The sequence below is a fragment of the Bactrocera dorsalis genome, chromosome 1 (assembly GCF_023373825.1).
Source record: "Bactrocera dorsalis isolate Fly_Bdor chromosome 1, ASM2337382v1, whole genome shotgun sequence".
In the NCBI taxonomy this organism is placed as follows: Eukaryota; Metazoa; Arthropoda; class Insecta; order Diptera; family Tephritidae; genus Bactrocera; species Bactrocera dorsalis.
Window position 1 is genome coordinate 105,571,151 of NC_064303.1, and position 24,443 is coordinate 105,595,593.

The 24,443-nt window shown below is 37.1% G+C and overlaps 2 protein-coding genes across 2 annotated transcripts; both read left to right on the plus strand.

Moving 5' to 3' along the window:
• Positions 1-17,612: 17,612 nt before the first annotated feature.
• On the plus strand, positions 17,613-18,292 carry LOC105224384 (inhibitor of growth protein 3). The gene has a single exon (XM_011202445.3). It carries the CDS (start codon positions 17,736-17,738, stop codon positions 18,150-18,152), a length of 417 nt encoding a protein of 138 aa, XP_011200747.2. The 5' UTR covers positions 17,613-17,735; the 3' UTR covers positions 18,153-18,292.
• Positions 18,293-21,938: 3,646 nt separating this feature from the next.
• Positions 21,939-24,078, plus strand: LOC105224383 (probable cytochrome P450 309a2). Its single transcript, XM_011202444.4, has 7 exons — positions 21,939-22,328; positions 22,389-22,647; positions 22,728-22,832; positions 22,904-23,326; positions 23,394-23,523; positions 23,583-23,846; positions 23,898-24,078. The coding sequence occupies exons 1-7, from the start codon at positions 22,129-22,131 to the stop codon at positions 24,059-24,061; spliced, it is 1,545 nt and encodes a 514-aa protein (XP_011200746.2). The 5' UTR covers positions 21,939-22,128; the 3' UTR covers positions 24,062-24,078.
• Positions 24,079-24,443: the final 365 nt, after the last annotated feature.

Consider the following 24,443-nt stretch of genomic DNA (forward strand, 5'->3'; position numbering starts at 1 on the left):
ACTATTGTATTTACAGTTGCTCATTTCGCCAACCTTTCGCCACAGTTGTTTAACTTTTTCATAAGCGAATGCACTTCAATGCAATTACCGTTCACGTTGGAGGTGCGGCTTTTGTAGAAGCGCATATGTGCGCTATGTATGGTAAGTGCTACGGCAGCAGTGTTGCGGCGTGAGCTGGTAAATATTTAGCATGGTGATGTAGTGGATGTATGTAGGTGTTTGAGAGCAACGCTCATTTCTGCGCTTTTTTGCTATTTTCACTTTTATTTTTATTTTTAACTGTGTTGGTAGTGTTGAATGTATGGAGCCATGTGTCAAAGTTCACGCAAGTGAGGAAAGTTCTCTGAACGCCATTCACTTGGAAGTGGCCAGAAACGATTCTTTTACATATGACTCAAGCAGCTGACCACTTTCAGTCTTAGACAATTATCTCTGGGTTCCCAAAAACAGTCGTATTAGATGAGCTAAAGTGAGAAGGCGAAAAATTCCTTCTCCCAATGAAAAGAAGAAAACTGTCAACATTTGTATCTCAATCGTCCTGAAGCAGTCATCTCTCATCAATAGTAGAAAGATTGTGAGCTATTGGAACAATCTCAGGCCACATAACTCTATAGAGACTAAGCAGAAGTTCCGGAAGCCAAAGGAACACCAAACAATTACTACAAGTTCCTGCCTATGGCGAATGAAAAAGCTGGTGAAAATTTCGTCTTCAGAGAAGCTTATGAAAATCGACTGTACCAGCTTTCGTCAATAGGACCGTCGGTTTCTTTCAGTGTAGAATTAAGAAATTTCCTTCAAAATTGTAACAAGTTATCGAACAAAACGATGCTTATTTGATCAAAGGGTGGCAATCCTAACTATGCTTTTTAAAGACTGTATATAGACCATTTATATCGAAGTAGTACTCTTCCCCACCTAGCTGAACCAAGTATCTATTGTAAAACTGACTTCAAATTCAAACTACATTATCACATACTCGTTTACATTCTCAAATGTAGCTTGAGTATAACCCTATAAGAGAACGGAAATGACGGCCGGTCTTATCATATGATACAAAAGTGCTGAAACTCTTATCAGTTGGCAATTTAAGCGCAGGAAGCAGCACACTCACCCTTGCAAACAAGCATACGAGTATAAGCTGCTAAGTGACCCAAAAAAAGTTTACATGACTGGCAGCCAGTTGATAACACACCCGCACATTCACTCTCCAGCAAAAGCACAGTTGCGAATGCCGAAAAAAGGGAAAAACTAAAAAATGAGTAATCTAAAAATCATGGCTTTAGGGCACTTCGATAAAAGCGGATGTAAATGCTGTGTCCCATAAAGGGCACGATATAATAGAGATTACTTTACGTTTTTTTTGCACAAAAACGCCAATCGATTGCTCAACTTTGTATAGAGGCAAAAGCAAAAAATGGACAGCAGTTGTCAGTGGGCAAAGTAGCAACAGGATATGTGCACAAAGGCAACAAACACACAAATATAACAACAAAAATGCAAAAAAGTGTCCCCTTTGTACAATTACAGTACATCAAAATGCTATTATGAGCTTTTTACGGCTTAAAAGTGTGTGTGTATTTTTTACAGTTACTCAACATGAGTTGCTAAGAGTTTCATCACTTGCTTGTGTTGAGATATGACTTTTCGTAAGATTGAAAAAGTGCTTTTTGCTCAACATTGCGCCTTTGCTATGCAGAAAAGTAAGCTCTCAACAGGAAATTAGAGATCTGTTATCGGCGAAAAAGCAATCTATTATATATTTGCTGCTTTTTTATTATTACTTGACCTTCTCAAAAATGACCAGCTGCGTTCGGGTTGCCGAATTGTACAACAAAATTTACTGTTATCATTTATGGTTTTTCTTTATGATATGTATTTTTCTTTTTTGTTGTTGTGACACGTACTGGCCATAATGACGATGAATTCAGAAATAAATGCTACTACATCCCTCTCGCTGTATGATATATTTACTAAATGTGTTATACATATTAGCATATTAGCCGTCATCGATTCGCCATTTATCTGGTTGCTAATTTAGGTACCGTGCTCTTGTTGCAAATTATACATGTAAAAGCAACAACAAAGTTAGAAAGATGTAGTCAATACAAGAGAGCTTATCTAAAAATAATGCCAAGGAATGTTCTTTCGAATGATAATTAACATTTCCCATTAGATTTATTTCTTTGTTTCTGTGTTTTTTCTTTAAAAAAGTAAGGAACCTCGAAATGAATCACCCTTTATATACAGAAATATCTATTTGGCCCTATAATTTTCATTTGCCTCTGCCTTTTCTTAACAAAAGAGCTGCTACAATCATTTCTGTCTTCAATAATTTCATTGGAGCATACACTTAGGCGCCAGTACTGCGCAAAGGTTTCAATAATTAATTTGTAAAACCAACAAGACATTGCATTAAATTTTTAATTATTTGTCAGACTGGAAATACTGTCAATTTGTAATGTTTAAAAATGCACATTTATTGTTGGGTATTTACAAAATTCATAGCCACTGTTTGCCATTGCCGCTGACATTTCACCACTGCCGCATAGCCATTAACACCTTTGCATAATTAAGGGCGACACATATTCGTATTGCGAACAATTCAGGGCTCATTTCTGTCACTTGGTGACTGCAATTACTTATGCAATATCAATAACAATTTATTAATAATAAATTTCCGCCACAAAACATTCGGACAAAAGAATGCACCAATGCACAGGCGCACACACGTATACACGCTCACAATCGGACAGCGCAAAATACGCAAATTATGGAAATTCTGACAATTTTCGCAGAAATCTGCCGGAGCACTTTGCACACGTGCGTGTATGTGTGTGTGCGCGTGTGAGTGTTGAAATTGCATATTCCGAAGCGCTTATTAAAACAATAAATATTGGAGATTCCACATGCCTATGTGATTGTTAATATATGTCTGTCACATACAGACACACATACATGTGTATATGCGCAACATTATTGCAGTTGTTTGGCTTGAATGTTGGCATTTTGGCGCGCTTAGTTGCTTCCGACGCTGACGTCGACGCCGACGCTGCCAAATCGTGCGGAATTTATGCAAATCACTGGCATAAAGACAGCAGCTGTTCGCGCCGCCTGCTGTGGTTGTTGTTGTAAGTGAAGAGCATGGCATTTTGTTGCAGTTGGCTGTGCAACTGTCAAAATTGTTTGCGCCTGCGGTTGCAAATATTGAAAATGCAAAATGGTCAAAGCGGCGTGCCAACAAATGTTGCCACTTCATTTCATTGAAATCGAAATGGGGAAACGTTGTTATTGCCAAAAATTGCTTGTAGCCGAAGTGGTAAGCAATGCATTAGTGAGCATGCGAATACACAAATACATACACACACATACATTTGCATGTTTATTGCTTATATAACGCTAGCCATAGGTTTCAGCAGTTGCAGCTGCTGCATTTATCGCCACTTTTTGGCCATATTGCCAACCAGTTGTTTCTGTGGTTGTGATTTTAAAATGGCCGGAAACAAAGCAAAAATGTATGTGGAAAATAAAAAAACAAAGCAGCGTTGCTGTCGAAAATTAGAAAACCACTGCCAGAGGTCGAGAAAATAAAAGCATTGTTACTGGAATTTCTAATAAAAAAAGAAAAACAAGAAAAAACGTTAATTTAAACTGCAAAGAAACTATAATACCCTACATAAGTGCATTTTTTATAGCATAAAAGGGCACAAAAAGAACTTTATCTTGATTTTTAACAGTCCGTTTGTATGACAGCTATATGTTATAGTGGACCGATCTGCACAATATCTTTGGATATAATAGCTTTATTTTAGACTATAATCCACGAAAAATTTCGTGAAGATATTTTGTGTAATAAAAAAGTTTTCCATACAAGTATGTGATTTTGTTTGGTCAGTTTGTATGGCAGTCTAATAAAAAAGTTTTCCATACAAGTACGTGATTTCGTCTGGTCAGTTTGTATGGCAGCTATATGCTATAGTGGTCGGATATCGGCGATTCAGATAAATAAAAAGCTTTTTGTTGAATAAAAGATGTGTGCAAAATTTCAGATCGATAACTCAACAATTGAGCGACTAATTTGCGTATTTAAAGTTGAAGAGAGTTCCATGGCAAACTTAATAAACCTTGTTCAGGGTATAAAAAATACGCGAATACGAGTATAAAGCTTCTGCGCACATTCATGGCATACATATAAAAACACATGCACGTACATTTCTATATGTACAGAAAATATTTATTTTTCTAACCTCTGTGGTTGCGCACCGCAGGCTAAACATTGGTGGCAATATTCGAAACCGGAAATTATTTTGCATGCTTTTGGCAAACTTGAAATAAATACTTTACTCAATAGAAACTACAATAAAAAGTATATACAAACACATACACGTATGTATATATGTACTGAAAATCGAAATAAATACTTCGGTCAATAGAAAATACAATAAAAAGTATGGGTCAGTCGCTTTCCAAAAATAAACGCACACACACATAGCCATTCATGCAACACATGTTAAATTTTAAATGTTGTGGCATATTGCATTTAAATTTGTTTTTCGCTGGCAACAACATAATATTTTTCGTTTTTACTTTCATCAAATCAAGCAATAAGTGAGTTTGAAATTGAAAATACCAAAAATATGTGCACTTTTAAATTCAACTTGAATACCAAAAAATGTTAAAAATTTTGATGCATTTTCATAAATGTTATAAAATCAAAGTATTTTTGTTAAATGAATGAACAATTTGTTACTTTGTAAAATTTGTTTTTGTGCAATATATGTATAAAGGTAGTAACCGAAATTAATATATTGGTTAACTCTGTCAGACTAAAGTGAGCTAAGGTCATATATGTACGTTGTCTCTGTAAAACTAATTATAAATTAAATTCTCTGAATAGTAACAGCAATACTGACATTAACAATAATTATAATTTATGTAAATGTTCAAACCTGAAAATATGTTCGAAAATCTAATACTTTTCATTTGAGTAGAGGGTCAAAGCTATATAATCATGTGATCCTCCGCCAAATTTGCCGTTCGCCGATGATAATGATATCATTGGTCTCAACAACCGCACCGGTATTTCTACAGACTGGATTAAGATGCGAAGCGCGTGGATGAGGACAAGACGAATTATCTCCTTCATCAAATAAACCGTCATCGCATTCGCGACTTCGATCGCGATCGCCTATCTTGGAACCAGTTTTAACAACAACGATAATGTCAGCCTTGAAATCCAACGGATTATCACTTTTGCCAACAGATGCTACATTGGACTGAGTAGGCAATTGAAAAGTAAAGTCCCCTCTCGACGAACAAAGACCAAACTCAACAAGTTCTTCATTGTTCGCGTTGTTGTTGTAGCGGCAAAAAACATTCCTGCAGAAATTTCAAGGAATGGTGTTAAGTTGACGGGTTTTTGGCCGGATAAAGATCTCGATCCATTCCGTTTACTTAGACCTCACTGTTGTAGGAACGGTTCATTAGAAATGTCGGTCTTAGGAGTGTTCAAGAGAAGCTGTTTGCGGAAGATTTATGGTTCTTTGCGCATTGGCAACGGCGTATACCGTAGTTGATGGAACGTTGAGATGTATGAGCTCGACATAGTTCAGCAAAGCAAATGACAGTGAATGGATGGGAATACTTCAACTTTGAAGGTATTCAATTCAGTACCCGCCGATGGAAGCAGGGGAAGGGGAAGACCTCCACTTCGTTGGAGAGGCCAGGTGGCTGCACTTGGTAACTCGAATTGGTGCAAAAAAAAAACGAAAAGAAGACATGACTGGCACGCTGTTGTCTACGCCAGTAAAGAAGAAGAAAATACCATTCCGGTAATATTGATCACAAGATGTACCAAGCTTTGGTAGGGCAATTGTCGAAAATATCGATAACAAATTGGTCTAATCGCGGTGAGCTGATGCAAACAGTGGCCAAATCAAATTTTGTAAGTTAGGTGGGTTTTGCAATATATTTGGTAGGATTGACAAGGAATCATTTAGTAGGAGCTGCTCCTCTTCAATACCAAGTTCACCTTTCAGCTTGTTCTTGTGTAGGTGAATGTTATGCGTACTCCGCGTTAGGTGAAGTAACCATTCGTAAGTGCTCGGCGAAAATCAGTATGTACCATACGAGTACAATACCCGATGAATCGAATGGAGTTTATATCTGTTTATGTGTGATAATGATTAACGGTTGAATTATTTTATTTTATTCAGCAATCGAATTTACGATCACTTGAGAAAACTACACGCTATAAAGGGAATCGAAAACGTGAAACGACCAAAACTTACTCACTAAAGAAAAGCACACGTATAGTTTGGAATGCGCGAATAGCCCTCGACCTCGGAAAGACGAAATCGCCGTAGGTTAAGTTAGACTAGATCTTAGGACTGATCTCCGCATCAAAAATAAGGCAGAATTCCACTGGGATAGCTATGAATACTGCTCATCTTCGGTCTGACAAAAGCTCGACAGTTGAGAAGAAAGTGCATAAATGATTCCACTTCGCCTTGGCAATTTGCAAGATAGGTGACTTCACTGCTTGTGAGTCTATTGAAGAGTTTTCTCTCAGAACCCCTTACTTAGCAGCGGGATAAATCTTGCTAAAGTCAGAGCCTTGCTGCGTGATAAAAATCTCACAAGTTTTGATTGCTGATTAGCGCATCCTTCCCCAAATTCACCAGTGTGGGTATGAGGCGGTACTACGCTCATTGAAGGTCCATGAAAGCAACAATAGACGTAAAAGCACAGTGTAATACCGACTCGTAACCACTCTGATCAAACTGGAGTAAGTGTGCGCTATCTAACAAGACCATCGACTTTGCGGTTCTCAGTGATTCCGCTGTGACCAGGCGCCTAAATGAAATCACCGTAATTTGAAGAAGAAAAAATTCGAATTACTACTGTATACATCGTATATCTGGACTCCAGCGTCTTTATTCTGTTGTCAGAGCTCAAAAGTTGCGATTTTTGTGAAACTAGATAACTAAGCTCCCTTTTCTAAGGGAAACTGGCAAGTAATTCATTTCAATTTTTCTAGAAGCCTAAGGTTCGTAGCTTGGTTTTACTTCTTGTATGATTTGAGTTAAGTCTACAACAGTGACTTCGAAACAATAAGTAAGCCAAGTTCTCAACCATTGCTTTTTTCTGCAATCTCGATCTATCTAAAACCTCGCTTAGTACTATATGATTCGGAGATATTACTTTCAGTTGGACTGAGCTGCTTGTGTTGCTTATAGACAAATAAAATAAAAAAAATATTTCACATATTTAAATGACCGAACTATCCGTTAGGGGCCTATCATTAATTTGATTGAAATGAAAAATATTTGGACTATATATACATATGGATCAAGCTAAAAATAAAACTGCTTAAAAACAAATAAAATTGTGTAAAAAAAATAAAATCTTCACAAAAGTTCTTAATTAAACATAACAAAATTAAATGCAGCTACTTTACAAAAGTAGCTCAAAGCTATAAGTGCACGCAAGATCAAGTCCACGTGCGAGTTGCTGCATATTTAAAAACTTTAAATATAAACAACCCTCATTTATTGCATGTTTATGCATTTAGTGCAAGCGTAATATAGCAGTTTATGGCACTTTCATGGCTCAAATTCATAAAGCTAAGAAAGTATGGTATGCACACGACATGCAAGTCGTCGCTGTAGCGTTGCAGCGTTGCCGTAACACGCGTGCAATGGTGGCAGCAGCAGCAGCGTAAACGCTTACAACGAAGGGAGTGAAGTGAAGCGCAAAGTTGACACGTAATGAGTGCAGAGTAAAGTGGCTTTTTACTGTCAGCTAACAAACGGCAATGTTGCTGACAAGCTGCTGTTGTTGATGTTGCTGTTGCAATATTTTTTTCCACCATATTGTAGGCATTTGACACATTTATGACACAATAGAGCAGTAAAGTGGAAATATACGAGCGTACACATGTATATTATATACATATATACACAAGACACGCTTATGTATATATGTATGTATATAAGTGTGTGCTTGCAACATTAAGGTCTGTTGAGTGGTGAGCAACTTTATAAAGGCGCAAGCTCTTCGAGGTATGTCATGATAGTAAGCGTAAGTTGGATATGCAGAATGCCTTTGTAAGTACACACACACATACAGACGCAGATATATCTTATTATAAGAGTATATTTATATATTTTTGCTCTTCTTTAACAAGCACGGCAACTCGTTGTGTGTGTATGTGTTAGTGTGCATTGAAAGTTTCATTTACAAGTTAGCAGGCTTCTACAAATGTAATAATGTATGTGTATGAGTGTGTTTGTGTATGTGTTCAGCATTTTGTGACCGACTTAATAAGCACTCAACGTCTGACAGCAAGTGGAAAAAACTCATGTCTCATTACCAGTGTACTAGTTACTAACAACGACGACAACGACAACGTCGACTGCGGCTGCAGCACAGGCAAAGGCAGCGCTGGTGACATAGGTACTGGCGGTAGCGTAAAGTCGTCAGTCATTGCTGACAGCAACAGTCGCCGTAAAAGCAGAAACATGTATAAAGAAGAAGAGCAAAAATACAGTACTACTTAATATTAGTGAGTGATTATGATCTCACTGCTGCTGTTGTTGCTGCTTGCTGCAGCTGATGATGAAGATTATGACGACATAATACTCGAAAATATCAACATCAACGTTGACAACATAATTGGGGTCGTTGTGATGAGTCAAGTGCTGCTGCTGGGTGAGTGTGAGGAGTCAGGCTGTGTTATTAGGGAGTGTAGAGCAGCTCCAAACTAGGTGCTTTGCACACACATTTACACGTGTATGTATGTATGTATTGCATATGGAAATATGTTTTCGTTCTTAGTCCTAAGTGGGTGCTCACAACAATTATAAATGTATTTAGGCAGGTGTTAATGACAACAGAAATATAGGAGTGAAATTAATGGTGCGAAGATATACGTAATGGCGTTAGAAAAAAAGGCAATAAACAGACTGTCCGTCTGCCTATCTGCGTATAAGTGAACCCCCAGAACTTTTTTATTTGACAAGGTATCTTCACGAAATTTAGTATGTAATATTGTTTTAGGTATTTTTATAATTTTCGAAGAAACTGTTCAGATCGGACCACTATAGCTTATAGCTGCCATACAAACTGATCGCTCAAATTCAAATCTCTGTATGAAAAACTTTTGTATTTGATAAGATATCTTCACGAAATTTAGCAAAGAGAATTTTCCAAAACATCACTATAATTTCTGAAGAAATTGTTTGGATCGGATCACTATTGCTTATAGCTGCCATATAAATTGGTCGCTCAAACTCAAGTTTTTGTATGGACAACTTTTTTATTTGACAAGTTATCTTCACGAAATTTAGCATATATTATTGCTCAAAGTATCTCTATAATTTCCGAACAAATTGTTCAGATCGAACCACTATAGCATATAGCTGCCATACAAACTGATCGCTCAAATTGAAGTCTTTTGTATGGATTGCTTTTTATTTGACAAAAAATCTTCCAGAAATTTAGTAAAAAGTATTTCCCGAAGCCGCCCTATAATTTACGAATAAATTATTCAGATTGGACTACTATAGCATATAGTTGCCATACAAATTGGACGCTCAAACTCAAGTCTTTGTAGTGAAAACTGTTTTATTTGACAAGATATCTTCAGATTTTCTAATCCCAATAGGCATTTTGGATACAAAAATATATATATTTGAAGCTAAAAATTATATTCATGCCAAAGATATTTGAAAACCGCAGGTTAGAAATTAATATTAATTTCATTTCAAATTTCAAACAAACATATAAATATGAACTAAATGCTTGCACGATTTTTTTAAAGTAACACTACCAAAATATTCATATAAGAACGAAGTAATATAACCACCCAACAAATCAGTAATATCTAATAAATTGTATTGCCTTTCCAAAACCTTTATCTTAATATGAATATTCTATGACTCTCCTAATCACTTCCAATAATATATTAATATTACCATTATAACTAGCTATAGCAGCCATATAATGGTGATTGTTGGTAAACATAACCCTAAATTACTCTAACAATGCGTCATGTAATGCGATAGCGAGTAATCAAAGCTGTAAATCAATAAAGTAATTTCCACCAACAATTGAAGTGTCGCTCATACGTCATGTTGCCCATACATAAGGTACCACAAATCGTAGGCAACAAGACGATGAAAGCATATGCATGCAGAAATATCGATTAGCAGACGGTGGCATGTTGGCATGTAGTGTGTATATATGTATCTACAAATGTAGCATAAATTGTAGTATATGTATATTAAATTGTTTTTGTTTGTATAGCTAATTGGCTGAGTGTCTGTTTGTTCTACAGCGCCTAAGTTATTATGAATGAATTCTGAGTAGTGCAAATACAATTTGTCAGGTTGTTAGCTGAAGTCCGAAGCTTGTAAACTGAACTATACTGCAGGCGTTTATTAGTTCTATCCAAATAAACAAATACATGCGTAGATATATTAATGTAAATTACATTTAAACTTCAGTCAATCATTTTCACTACAATTGCAAGCAACTACGAGTATTGTTGACTTTACCAGCATATGTGAAAAGCATACGGCAATATGGTTTTATATTTAAGAATTGTCTGTAAGAAATTATAAAAATATCTCTTAACAACCTAGCTTATATTAAATTTAACAGCTTATGTAAAAAAGTATGCGCACAAAAGTATGCTAAAAATAATATAAGTAATTTAATAGCAAATGTATTTTAACTACAACGAAAGGTAAAAAATTGGTTTTAAAGGTAAAATCAAAGTCTAGAAGTATTAAAAAGTATATATTTATAGTGGTCCTTGGTATTTTTTACTTGCAAATAACTATAACTAAACTCTAAGATTTGACTGCTAGCGGGAGGAGATGAGTCGATTTAGCTTGTTTCGTCCCTTAGTTTTTAAGATATAGAACTGAAATTTTGTGAGCTCGTTTTTTTCTCCACAAGTAGCTACTCATTTGTCGGAATCATCGATTTCGGAGCAATATAGCTTATAGCTGCCATACAAAATGGCCGATCAAAATCAGGTTCTTGTATGACAAAGTTTTTCATTTGGCTAGATATCTTCACGAAATTTTGCGCAGACTGTAACTCAAGGAAAAGACACAATCTCCGAACATATTATTCAGATCGGACTGCTATAACATATAGCTGCCATACATGATCAATCAAAATCAGGTTCTTGTATGACAAAGTTTTTCATTTGACAAGATAACTTCACGAAAATTTGGACAGACTGTAACCATAAGAGAAGCCACAATCTCCAAACATATTATTCAGATCGGACAACGACAGCATATAGCTGCCATTCAAAATTATCGATCAATATCAGGTTCTTGTATGGAAAAGTTTTTTATTTCACAAAATATCGGCACGAAATTTTGCACAGACTGTAAACTAAAGAAAAGCCAAAATCCCTGAAAATATTTTTCAGATCGGACAACTATAGCATATAGCTGCCATACAAAAGCCACAAACCCCGAACATATTATTCAGATTGGACCACTATAGCATATAGCTGCCAAACAAACTGACTGGTCAATTTCACGCTAAAGAGCTTTTTATACCCTTTTATGCTACTATATGCTTATTTGCTTACACTCTGAAGTGTAGTATTGCTTCGGTGCAGTCAAAGAAAAATTATTTTTTCACTTTTTCAATCATTCAATTCATTCAAAATTTAGATGCTTCCACATACAACAATTTCGCAGCTCTCTCTCTCTCTCCATAACCACACTTTGCAGTTGCTAATTATATTGCAGCAAAGCAAATAAAGTTAAATAAAATCGATTTTCGACAAAGCAATGCAATATGCTCACAAACATCATCAGTGCTGATTAGTTTTCGACACATTTGCAATACATCTTCAATGGCGCACTTTTCTGTTACTATACATCAGCGTGTGGCATGTACTCTCAACTTTATGTGGCGATAAACACTTGAATGAGCATTGCTCAGATTTGTAGCCTTGACCGAAACTTCTGCATCTACACATATAGTATGTGTATTTGAATATAAAGTTTGTTGCACAAATCTCATTTTCACATCAAATCAAATTCTCATATGTCATTTTCCATTTGCATTACAAGTACATAAAAGTATTCCAAGTACATTTGTAGCTAAAAATGTATTTGTGTATATATGTACATATGTATGTATTTGTGTTAGGGGCGAGTGGAGGCATACACTTACTCTCTTAAATAAAACTTGCATATTTCCATAGCGACAATGCAAACCAAATGAAAGATAGTGGCACACATACACAGATATACATATATGTATATGCAGATACGCCTATGATCATGTGTGAGTATTTAGAAATATGTGAGAGGGCTCATATGCAAATGATTGCACTGATTGCAGTATGAAAGATGTCAAAAGAAATGTAACTTGTTTTCAACTGAAAAACACAGACACCCATACAAGCGCAGAAAAACGAGTTAAGGCTTAATGCAGACGCAGGTAACTTTACATGTACGCTTCTATCTATACATTTGTGTGTACAAACGTCACTGTGCGCGCTTGTATGTGTGAAAGCATATGAAAATTGCAATAATCATAAAGACATGTGGCAAAGTGCATTTGCAGCTGCAGCAAACGAGCGCTGCAATGGCATGTGGTTTGTTGTTGGTTGCATAAAATGAATACTAAATTTGACTCTACATATGCGCATATGTATGTATGTGTGTGTGAGCAGCGCTGTTAAATAAATGTATGCACTGTAGGTTGAAGCAAATGCTGTTGCCACTAAAAATTTATGCCCAACAAAAACAAGAAACAAACAAACCGAGGTGAACCCACTGCAAAACTTTGCATAACTACGGGCAACAGGTGTTTGCTCCACTTCCGTTGCAGGTCAGGCGCTCATTTTGTATTCATTGGCGGCGGTTGTAGTACCGGCGATAATCATGTTGTTGTTGTGCACTTCTTACTGCTGTTGCAATAACTATTTTCGGCATCAAATGGTAATGTGGAATGAAAAATATATGAAATATACATGAAGAGTTATTTTTATAAGCAAAACTATTTGGAATTTTTGCTATGTTTAGGTGAATCGCTGAGTTCAAAAGGCAAGTATGCAGCTAATGAAGTGGAGCGAAAATTGTGTAATACTCTTTTGGAAAAAATTTTGAAAAATGATTATGGTAAATATTCAGTTTTTCTTGGTTTAGTATTTACAAATTATTTTTTTTTTATGGAAAAAATTCAGTGAAAGGTGAGTTAAACATAATAATGTATATATACTTGAGCATAATAAAATTGTATCGATAAATTGAATAGGAATTTGAAAGAAAGCTTTCAAAATTTCAAGGATATTAAAAAATTATATTAAAAGCTTAAGAATTTTAAGCATTCAAGAAACATTTATTTTAATAAAATAACTTGCAGAAGAACGGAAGCTTCACCAATGTAATCATCGAAAAATATTTGATCACTCACCTATAAATTGTTTGGTCGTTTAATTTTTGAATAAAATATAAAGAAGAAAAATAAGCAAAAACAAAAACAACATTACACTTTCTCAGTTATGTTTATTTTTCAATTTGATATATGTATGTACGTATTTCTATGTTTGCACGCTGTTTATACGGCCAGCTTAATGTTTTCTTACAGTCCACCATGGCGTATGAGTAACATTAAAATAACAATAGGTGTGAGATTGACTTTTTATTACTTTTTCGTATAAAAAAGAACAAAAAAAACTGTTAACCTTGGGTGCCCCGTATCTATAAAACCCTTTACAGGAGAATTTTTTATAGCATAAAAGGGTATAAAATATCTTTAAGTTGATTTTGATCCGTCAGTTTGTATGGCAGCTATATGCTATAACGGTCCGATCTGAATAATTTGTTGGAAAATTGTAGAGTTTTATAAAGTAAACTTCATTGCCGAATTTCGGGAATATATCTCGCCAAATAAACAACTTTTCCATACAAGAGCTTGATTTAGTTGATTGAGTTTATATGGCAGCTGTATGCAAAAGTGATCTGATAGAAACAATTTATGAGCAGATTATATTGTTATCTTAAAAAATATTCCATGCCAAATTTCATTGACATATCTTCGCAAATAAAAAAGTTTTCCATATAAAAACTGAATTTCGATCACCGACTTTATATGGCAGCTGTATGTTAGACTGGGCCGAACTGAACAATTTATTCAGAGAATATGGAGTTTCTTTGAGTAACATTGAGTTTCAAATTTCATCGAGCTATCTTGTGAAACAAAAAAGTTTTCCATACAAAAACTTGATTTTGAACGATCAGTTTGTATGGCAGCTATATGCTATAATAGTCCGATTTCATCAATTCCAACAAATGAGCATCCACTTAGAGGATAAACAGCATATGCAAAATTTCAGATCGATATCTCAAAAATTAAGGTAAAGGTATTAGCTTGCTTACATACAAACTTTCAAACTTCGTGGCAAACTGAATAAACCCAGCAAGTCTAATTTGTTTACCAGTTTCTCATTTATTTCATCAAATTAGTTCGGTAATTGAAAATATCAAATTTAGACTAATAATAATCAATTAACCACAGACACTATTGACACATTTCATAAACAACTTTCCTTTCGGCTGAGTCTTCGTGCAGCACAAATCATATGTGTATGTGTGTTTATATATTAATAGATGGACATGTGTGCATGGCTTATCTCATTTAATTACCGTTGCAATTGCGTGTAGCAAATAAAATTGCTTATGCGACAGTTGCTGCTCTGCTGCTGGCAAATTGCAAAATCAATTTCGGCCAAGAAGCCAACAACGCCGACAGAGTGAGAGGCACAGACATCTAAAGGACACTTGTTTACATGTCACGGTCGAGCAAATTACGGCCAGCACTTGCAGGCCGACTGATGTATTTACATATGGACAACACTGCATGCATGTACGTGTGCGGAGTGCGACTGTAGTATGCTGCATAACTGGTTTATGTAATAAGAAATTAATTTATTCCATTTCGTATGAGATGCAAGAGACAACTCGAGTTCGAATGCGCAGAGATCGTCACATGCTTACAAACTCGAATGTGGGATTATTGCACTGTAAAGGCACTAGTCGGCTTGGGTGCTTGAGCAAAGATGAGAGGAAAGGAGTGGGGGGGATCAAAGGAAAAGTCTCAGCTAAAATGAAAGAATGATGCAATGGAAAAATGAAAATTTCGAATTGACATGCAGCAGTGACCGGTAACAATGCAAAAGCAACAATAACAACAATGGATGTGGCCAAACTGCAGGCTGGAGGGATTTGTATGCTTATGGTTATGTAAGCACGCATGGAAGTCCGCTTGTACGCATTCTTGGCATACAAATGCAGTATGCCTTAAGTTTGCATTTTAATTTTTCAGTGTTGTCTATGTCGACCGGGTCAAGCGTACATAAATGGTTTGGCTGTTGAGAACATATGGTTGGGGGCTGCAGTTAATACAGGGGTTCTCAATTAGTATTTGATTGACTTAACAGCTGTTATGGAAAATACGAAAACAATTGGGTCTACTTTACAGGAAAGAGTCCGAAGAATTAGCCGTTAAAGGACAACATTTTTTGGAAATTCTATCAGTCGCTAAAACAAGAACAACAACATGAATTTTAATTATCACATTTGAATTTCTGGGATCAATGTCTTTGATAGAGAAGGCAACCAGCGCAGTATTTCTTTCGATTGAAGGTAGAAAAAAGCGATTAGTTGTCGCAGATAAGACTATATTCATCGACTCATAATAATAATATCTACCGTATTTTCGAAATGCTGATCCAATGAAAGAACAGAACTGAGATATAGCAGAGCGGCTATACTGGCCTTAACCTCGCTGACTGTGTGCTCAAAGCTAGTCAAGGAGTGTATGACCTCATTAGCAATAGCTTCAAGCTACCTCTACATAAGGCCACAGCGGAATCCTCGCAAACTGCAAAGCCGAAGAACTAGCTAAATAGGAAGGTAATCCATAGTCCAATTTCATCCGATTGCATATGAGGTTTTTCGAAGTCTTTCTCCTCTATATTAGACCACGCGGAGTCTCTGCAAACTGCAAAGCCGATGAGCTAGCTACAAAGGGCCATTGCCCAATTTCATGTGATTGGAAGTGAGTCGGTTTTCCGATGTCTTCTTGAGTTTTGGTGTTGAACTTTTGGATCCCAGTGAACTCAGCAAGCGCTGGTAAATATTTTGAACTTGTGAGACTCCGAGATCTTTCTTGTCCACAGTAAGTCCTAAGAGGCCCTCCGAACTACTGGCTCTTAGGAAAGTTTAAACTCGCCGCAATTGTAGATGTTCTGACTGTACACTATCCAATAGGTTCACACTTTGAAAAACTGTATGGAGGAATCATTTTGTCACTTGTTCCTCTATTACCCAGCTTTTGTCAGACTGAAACTGAAATATCTCTGTAGACACAACATTCGTGAACTTAGCGAAGTTGCTGGGATTGATCTTAAATAAATTTGATCTATGAGGATCTGGTGATCAAAGTTTTAGTGAGATCCACTGATTTTTGGTTCAACCCTACGACTTGACCCGCGTGCAATGAGTTTCCGCATGACACTAGCCACCTCTTTGCTTGCCCCACCAACCTCATTCATCTAACACCTCTTTTACTGTGGCCCGACTCCGTCGAAACAGCACGTTTCTTGGGCCTTTCGTTAGATGACGTGGACGACAACTTAGTTAATCCCAACCATCCTAACGGGGAATAGATACCCCCTAGAACAACAACAACATAACCTAATTTAACGAAACCTAACCTAAGATTAATGCAAAACAGTTCCGCAGACCGTAATGAAACACCTGACATACATGATTACATAAAATTTCAACGCTCCTAATGAAAGCACCCTTTCGCATACGAATGCACAAATCAATTTGACTCCTCATTTGCCTGCTATCGATACCAATCTTGTCATCAATGGCAGCAGCGACAGCTCGAAAAATTCGACAGTATAATGTGTCTATGTGTGTTTGTACGAGTGTTTTTAAGGCCGATATGCGGCATGTTGCACGTTGCACAATTGCAATGTCATTATGCACATATATCTCCGCTGGCCTGCCCTGATGAATGTTGGCCATTCGAATTACCCTGACGTGGAAGCAGTTTGCGCCGCCGAATGATTGGAATGAATTCTGTGGATGTTGTGGTCGTAGATCAAATTGAGTTGCTGATGTTGTTGATGTTGCTGATGGTGTTGGATGGCGTATGTTGATTATAGGAGGAAGTAGGTTATTTGGCTGGGGTTGCCAAGCCGTTTCAATTTAGATTAGGCATTTACAGGGGATTTCTAAGTATGAGAGCCTTTCGAAATTTTGTTTTGAGAAAGAGGTTTTAACTAACAACTAAAAGAAGTCGGGTTTGTTGCTCGACAATTTTGGAGTTACCGAAATATTTCGAGTAATTTTATTAAAGCATATTCCCGTTGCCTTTTAGCATCTGATTTCAGTTACAGCTGGCTCCTCACAATAGTTCAATAAATATTTTCACTAAATTTAATTCTCCTGCTTGAATTTGTAAGCACCCTGTAAAATGTTAAACTATTTAAAGAGCACCCTGTGTGCTATAAATTTCAAGTCTTCTCATTACTTTGTTGAAAAATTTTACAATTACGAGTAACAATGAAATTTTCTATTTCTATTCGGACATTTTTGTAACTTTCTTTCGAAAATTTGTAATTTTTGTGAAACTTTATTTTCGTAATTCTACTTTTTGTAAACGTAAACGTTCTTATCATGTTGTCACAGCCACTAAAAGCGGAAGCGCATGAAAAGGAGCACCCCACAACATCGTCAGCGGCAGTAAGCTGTCTTTCGACGCCGCTCCAGCCGACGAAAACGACAAACTCCATTGCCACGCAATACTCATACTCGAGCATATACGACAATGTTATGCTGACACCGCCAGATTTGCCTTCAGACGAGGACGAAGTACTGTGCTACAATCCGACTGAGCCGCGCTATTGTATTTGTAATCAAGTCTCTTATGGGTCCATGATTGCTTGCGACAACAAGTTGTGTCCCTATGAATGGTTTCATTTTCAATGTGTGGGTATTATACGACCGCCAAAGGGCAAATGGTATTGTCCGCTCTGTAAAGCGTCGATGCAACAGAGTAGAGGCTCAGCACGTAAGCGGAAAATTCCTTGGTAATAAAGTATAGGGTTTGATTTTTGCCTGAACTTTTTAAAATTTTTATGCTTCTTTGGAAAATGTTGTAATTTTTAATAGTTTTATGTGTTATTATACATATAATACATATTTTGAATAAATTGTTCATACTAAATCTCACTAATGAAGACCCTTCTGGAAAATTATTTTATATTTACGAAGCATCGCGCAAATCAATGAAATAAGCTTTATATGGTGTCGATTAAAAATATTCTTATACGCGCGCTGTTCCTCCTTCCGGTATATATTCCGGGGGAGAAATATGCAGTGATTTTGTTAAACATAGCATAGATCCAAAAAAAACTGATGCGATGTCTCGAACGCTCAACTCAGATCGGGTAAAAATACATAACTGCGGCTCAACATGTCTCCTCTCTCCTTAAAGAGCCTATAGATGTTTTTATGATTTCTAATGCTTATGTAGGAGTAATATTACATTTAATGAAGGCCCAATCTTTTATAAAAGAGTACAGCTGCTGACGTACGTCGATGATGTTGATAACATTGGCCTCAACACCTGCGCCGTTAGTTCTGCTTTCTCCAGACTGGATAAGGAAGCAAAGCAAATAGTTCTGGTGGTGAATGAGGGCAAGACAAAAGATCTCCTATCATCGAACAAACAAACGTCGCACCCGCGACTTGGCTCCCACGTCGCTATTGATAGCCACAACTTCGAAGTCCACTCTGTTGGAACGACCAGTTGGAGAAGGACCTGGCTGCACTTGGTATTTTGAATTGGCGCCAAATTACGAAAAGAAGAAACGACTGATAACTCGGCTATAACTGCTTAAGAGGTGTCTACGCCAATAAAGAAGAAGAAGAGGGTCTTTGATATGGCTTAGGCTTTTGAACTTCGGAAACGATTTTTGGTGTTATAATTTGTTATAATGTGGAGGAACGCAGCCGAATCGATTATCTTTGGGCGAAAAACAACCGGTAACCGCTTTGGTTACCTAAACTCGACTGTCTTGGGAACGGAAAGAGTCATGTGTTCCAATAAACATTATTAAACTGGCTAAGAGTTGCCGCTAATCGGTTACTTAACAGTCAAGAATGGAGCGACGAAAATTTATATATAAGTTTATATCCATTTTGATAAATGATAGGTAAAAAGCTATGTGCTCTTTAAAGGGTATAATCGGCAAACTTATAAGCTATAAATACCTAAAGCAGAAAAAGCAAGCGCAGCACATAACTGATTTCTTTCATTTATTTAAAGCTTACAGAAATAATATCTTCATACTTATTTGTGTACGTATGTATTTACAGTTTGCATATTTGTAAATACTTTGCCCTACATTCTCTGCCAATTTGTTGGCATTACAATATGTATTTCCTAGCAGCGAACGAGGGTTATAAGTTATGGCAAACATTGTTTTGTCAATTTTACATATTGCCTCTACAATCCACGCTTCAGCAATTTTTGGCAATTTGTTATTGTTGCCATAGTTTTGCTGTTGCTTATTATTTGTTTGCGTGTTGCATTTGTTGCTCTCCACGCTCGATAAGTCGTAATCCCTTGCGAAAGTTCGTGCGTTGTGCTGTCGCTGCCGCTGTTGTTGTTGTAGCTTATTCTTCGTTCTCCGTTTGCTTCACCATTGGTTCTTTTGTAACTACTCATTGTTTACAGTTGAAGTGCTTTCGTTGGTGTGTGTGCACTTTAGTGCTGTTCTGCTTGTACTTTTGTTTTCAATTTGAAGCTTTCTTCTTTGCGTTTTGTGTTGCCACTTCACCTCTTTCGTACATTTCATACTTCGCTTAGTATACAACCAGGCGCAATGGCAGTTTTTTCATCCTTTTTCGTTGTTTTTTCTAGTTTTTTTTCGCACGCATTTCTTGTAGTGAAAGCACAGTTTTGAGCTGTTGCATCTTGCAGTGTTGCAACTTGGCAATTTCCATATCACAAACCAGTTGCGGCTACTAAAATTGTGGCATGTGGCAGCATACGATGTGGTGTACTGGGTACGCATGCTTGTATGTATGAATGTGGGTATGTGTGTGTACCGCATTATGTTGCATGTGGTTTGGTGCATATTGGCAGATTGCTTTGTGGTTGTGTGCAATTTGCTATTTTGCGGTTGACGCATAAGAAAACAATTTTCGAAAAAAACTGCAGCAAATCCATTAGCAAAATTACTGTTACTTCGTATTGTTATTTAAATCTGAAGCTTAAGTAGCACTAAGCTGCTTACAAATCTGTCAGCGAATTTAGTAGATAAGGTTTAATTTGAGAAAATTTAAAGAGTACAGCAAAACATTAGTTTAGGTTAATGTGGTAGACCAAAAAGCCAGGCAAAGACCAGTTTGGTCCTTTGCGATACCAAAAAAATATTATATACAGCGATGAATGTTGATTAAGAGAACTGTGTGACAAACAATATGCCAACCTTTAAACTACTCAAATACAATAATTACAACAAATTAAAATTAGAAGAATCTTTATAATCAATAGAACTGTGTGATCTTTCCATTAAAAGGAGATTCATCAATCTTTTTTAGTAGACTTTCTATATAAATTTGATGAAAAAGCAGCTACAACCTAACGAGTTTGAAGGGTGAGGCCCATAAAAAATGTATGAGCTTTCTGGATATAAAGCTCTGGTAGAACAACAACGTTAGCCTCGAAATCCAACGCAGAATATCTCTTACCAACAGGAGCTACTTCAGAATAAGTAGGCAATTGAGAAGTAAAGATCTCTCTCGACGAGCAGAACTCCAAACATGGACGATGGCAACATCTGATAAGTCCACGTTACGACTTTTCGAGAGAAAGGTTTTACGAAAAATGTATGGTCCTTTGGAACGATGAGCTGTACGAGTTATACGGCGACATGGACATAGTTCAGCGAATTAAAAGAAAAGCGGCTACGCTGGCTAGGCCATGTCGTCCGCATCCATTCGGTTCTCATATCATTATTACTAAAAATCTTCCTTAAACCTTTGCTTCAATTGAAAGATCGCACTACCTAAGAGAACATCTTTAGAAGCAGAGAGGTAGTAGATGTATAGGCTGCCGGAAACGGCTCCATATATTACAGAGATAGGGGTCACGAAGGAATTCCGAGAAAAGAAATAGCAGATTGCCAAAAGTGCCATCCATTTGGCTAGAGAACCACTACAGGAAGTGCAAAAGTAATTAAAAACGATATACAATGCAATTTTTGAAAGGTTTGTCATACAGACCATGACGAGATAGAATGTCTTAAGTACATGCACAAACGAAAAGATCATGTGCAAGAGTCCCTAAGGAAAACCCTCATACTTTTTACTCAGACGGTCTCGAAAGGACTGCGGGACAGTTGTTGGACAAATGACAGGGCTGGATGGGCTTAAAAACGACGATATATGCAGAAAGTGAAGGGAAACAGGCATGAGAGGGATGCTGGAACTTTTCTTATGCTTCTGTTCAGAATTATGTACAACTCGTCTTAGATATTTAAGGACTTCGTAGTTCACGGGACTAGATGAAGAATGAAAATTAGATATTAAGACGCTATGAAAGTTCGCGAAAAGCGTTGACGTCCTTTAAGACTAATGTTTCAGCTCAAATTTAACTCAACCTCCAACTGGCATTACTAAGGACCAGTATGTCTGTGCATGGCGTGACAGCCGACAGGTCTAACCTAACCTAATCTAACCTTTTGTACCAAGCGACTTTCAATATGATTTTATTGTGCACCCAGTAGATTTTTGCAAAATTATACAAAGAATCACATGTAGAAAACTACTTTAATAGAAAAATTCGTTAGTTTTCATTCAAACTTCCCTCAGAGCTGTCTGTCTAGTAAAACAAAAAACAACAAACAAACTATAAAAAAATAAAGTTATTAAGAATACACAGACAAAAGCAGTGAAAAGGAGCTTAACTTATAGAGAAACGAAAGAATAAGAAGCAAACGAAGTAGGAACAGAAGAAGATAAAAGAAAAATAAGTATAGAAAAACAAAAAGGGCAGGAGATGTTGGAATGCCTCTTTTTCCAAATTGTTTTCTTCTTACATATCATATTGCTGCCAATCTACTTATATCTCACATGGAACTTTAATTACTGGCGGAAACGTGGGCTTCATAATGCATTGCCGCTGACTTTATTCGGCTCCTTTCCGAGTATTTTAACACGAAATCGGAATCTTCTTTACGAAATCGACAGGCTTTACCGGTAAATATGGCATTGCATAAATTAAAAGGAGACATAATACCGTAAGTATTTCCTCTATAGACGCTACAAGCACCGCCGACGCATGGTCGGTATATTTTTCGTGCGTCAGCCGCAAATCTTGGTGGTGGACATGCGACTGGCGCACGAGATACTCGACACGAATTTCGGTGCTTACGAATTGACAGCTGCTTGTAGCTGGATGCGGCACCGCAGGCTGAATAAATTGGACAAATTGGCAGCGTACAGCGCGCTGTGGAGCAGTGGCGAGCATTGGAAGCTCAATCGCAGTGTGGCATGTGCGGCTTTGACGCCAACACGGGTGAGTGCTACGCGGTTGGTTGCGGTGGCAATGTACGTGTGAAGTGCAACATTTCTTAATTTCATGTGAAAAAATTGCAGCTGAAGCAAACGCATGAATTGTGGCAGGGCAGTTGCAAGCGATTAATGCAGTTTTTGGAGTACAAATGTAAGGGCGCAAGTCCAGAAGCGTTGGATGCCATTGATGTGAGTCGCTGTGCGCATAAATACCATTTTTAAAAAATATTTTTATATCTACAAAAATATATATTGTGTAGCTTGTTAAACGCTTCGTTGCCGACGCACTTTGTATAACAATTTGGGGTGTAGACGCTGGCACATTGACGCGTTCTAAGAAACCCAACCTCTTCCTACAAATGACCGAACGCGCCGTACGTCAAACACGCAGTTTACGCCGCTACTCGCTGCTCTCTGCCGTTATGCCGGTGTTTTCGAAGCTGTGGCCATTTCGTTTGATCTCTAATGCGGTGGAGAATTACTTCGCGCAATTCACCAACGACGCCCTGGAATGCCACAGAGAGCTGCGTAACCCCAGCGGCATGCGTGATGTGCTCAGCTATTTGTACACGCAGCAGCACACGGGACATCTGAGTGATGAAGCTTTGACGGGGCTTTGCATGGCTATGCTGCTCGATGGATTCGAGGAGATTTGCAGCACGTTGGTATACAGCATTTACTATGTAAGTGTGACAACGAAAGAATAATGTAATATTGTTTTATGGAAAAAAATATATAAAAAAATTCCAGTTCGCTAGAGATTCGCGTGTACAGTCCAAATTACGCGTCGAAGTGTTGCAAACGCAGCAGCGTGAGCATTGCACGGCATTCGGTTTTGAGACGCTCAAATCACTTAGTTATCTCGATCATTGCGTTTTCGGTAAGTCTAAGCCTTAATAATCCTAATACTTATGCTCAACCATAGTATTATCCCCAAAGAAACACTACGCTTGAGTCCAACAGTACAATATTGTCGACGCATCTGTAGTCGTGCCAATGTGATTCAACTTTCTAAGCGAAAATCAGTGCAACTGGAGGAAGGCACAGTGCTGTGCATACCGGTTTATTCATATCATCATGATGCCGTTATATTCTGCGAGCCGAATTCATTTATACCCGAACGTTTCGACAACACCGCGCCGAAAGAGTTGATGGAACGACGCGTCTTTCTGCCATTCGGCACCGGACCCAGAAGCTGTTTGGGTATTATTTGCATTCTCGCAAAGAAATATTTTTATTATTTCATTATTACAGGTAAGGATATGTCATTGTTGGTGGTTAAGGCGGCAATCGCATCATTAGTGTCAGAATACACTATAAGGATTTGCTCGCAAACTCAACATGGCTACAGTCAGACTGTTGATTCATTTCTACTCAATATGAATGGCAAGCTGATGCTGGAGTTTAAGAAATTATAATGTATTGTATATATGTATGTTCCCAATTACTGTATTTTTTATAAAACACCGATTGATATAATACAGAGGTTCGAGTGAAAAATTCTTAGAATATAACGGATTGACCATGGCACATTCGTGATGAAAATAAATGAAATCTACTTCAGATACTTGCAGCGCGAGAAAAAGCTTGATTCATAAGCTTGCGTATACGAAAAATAAATACGAATATTAATTACCACTTATTTCAATGAAATAGTAATTTTACTTATATTTATTCAATTATCTTTGAAGTATACATTTGCATGTACGCTATAATCTGAGGAAATAATTAATCGAGTACACATGCAATTATTGTTTGCTATTTTAAATCCCTTTAGCTCACGTAGTTACATAAGAGTAA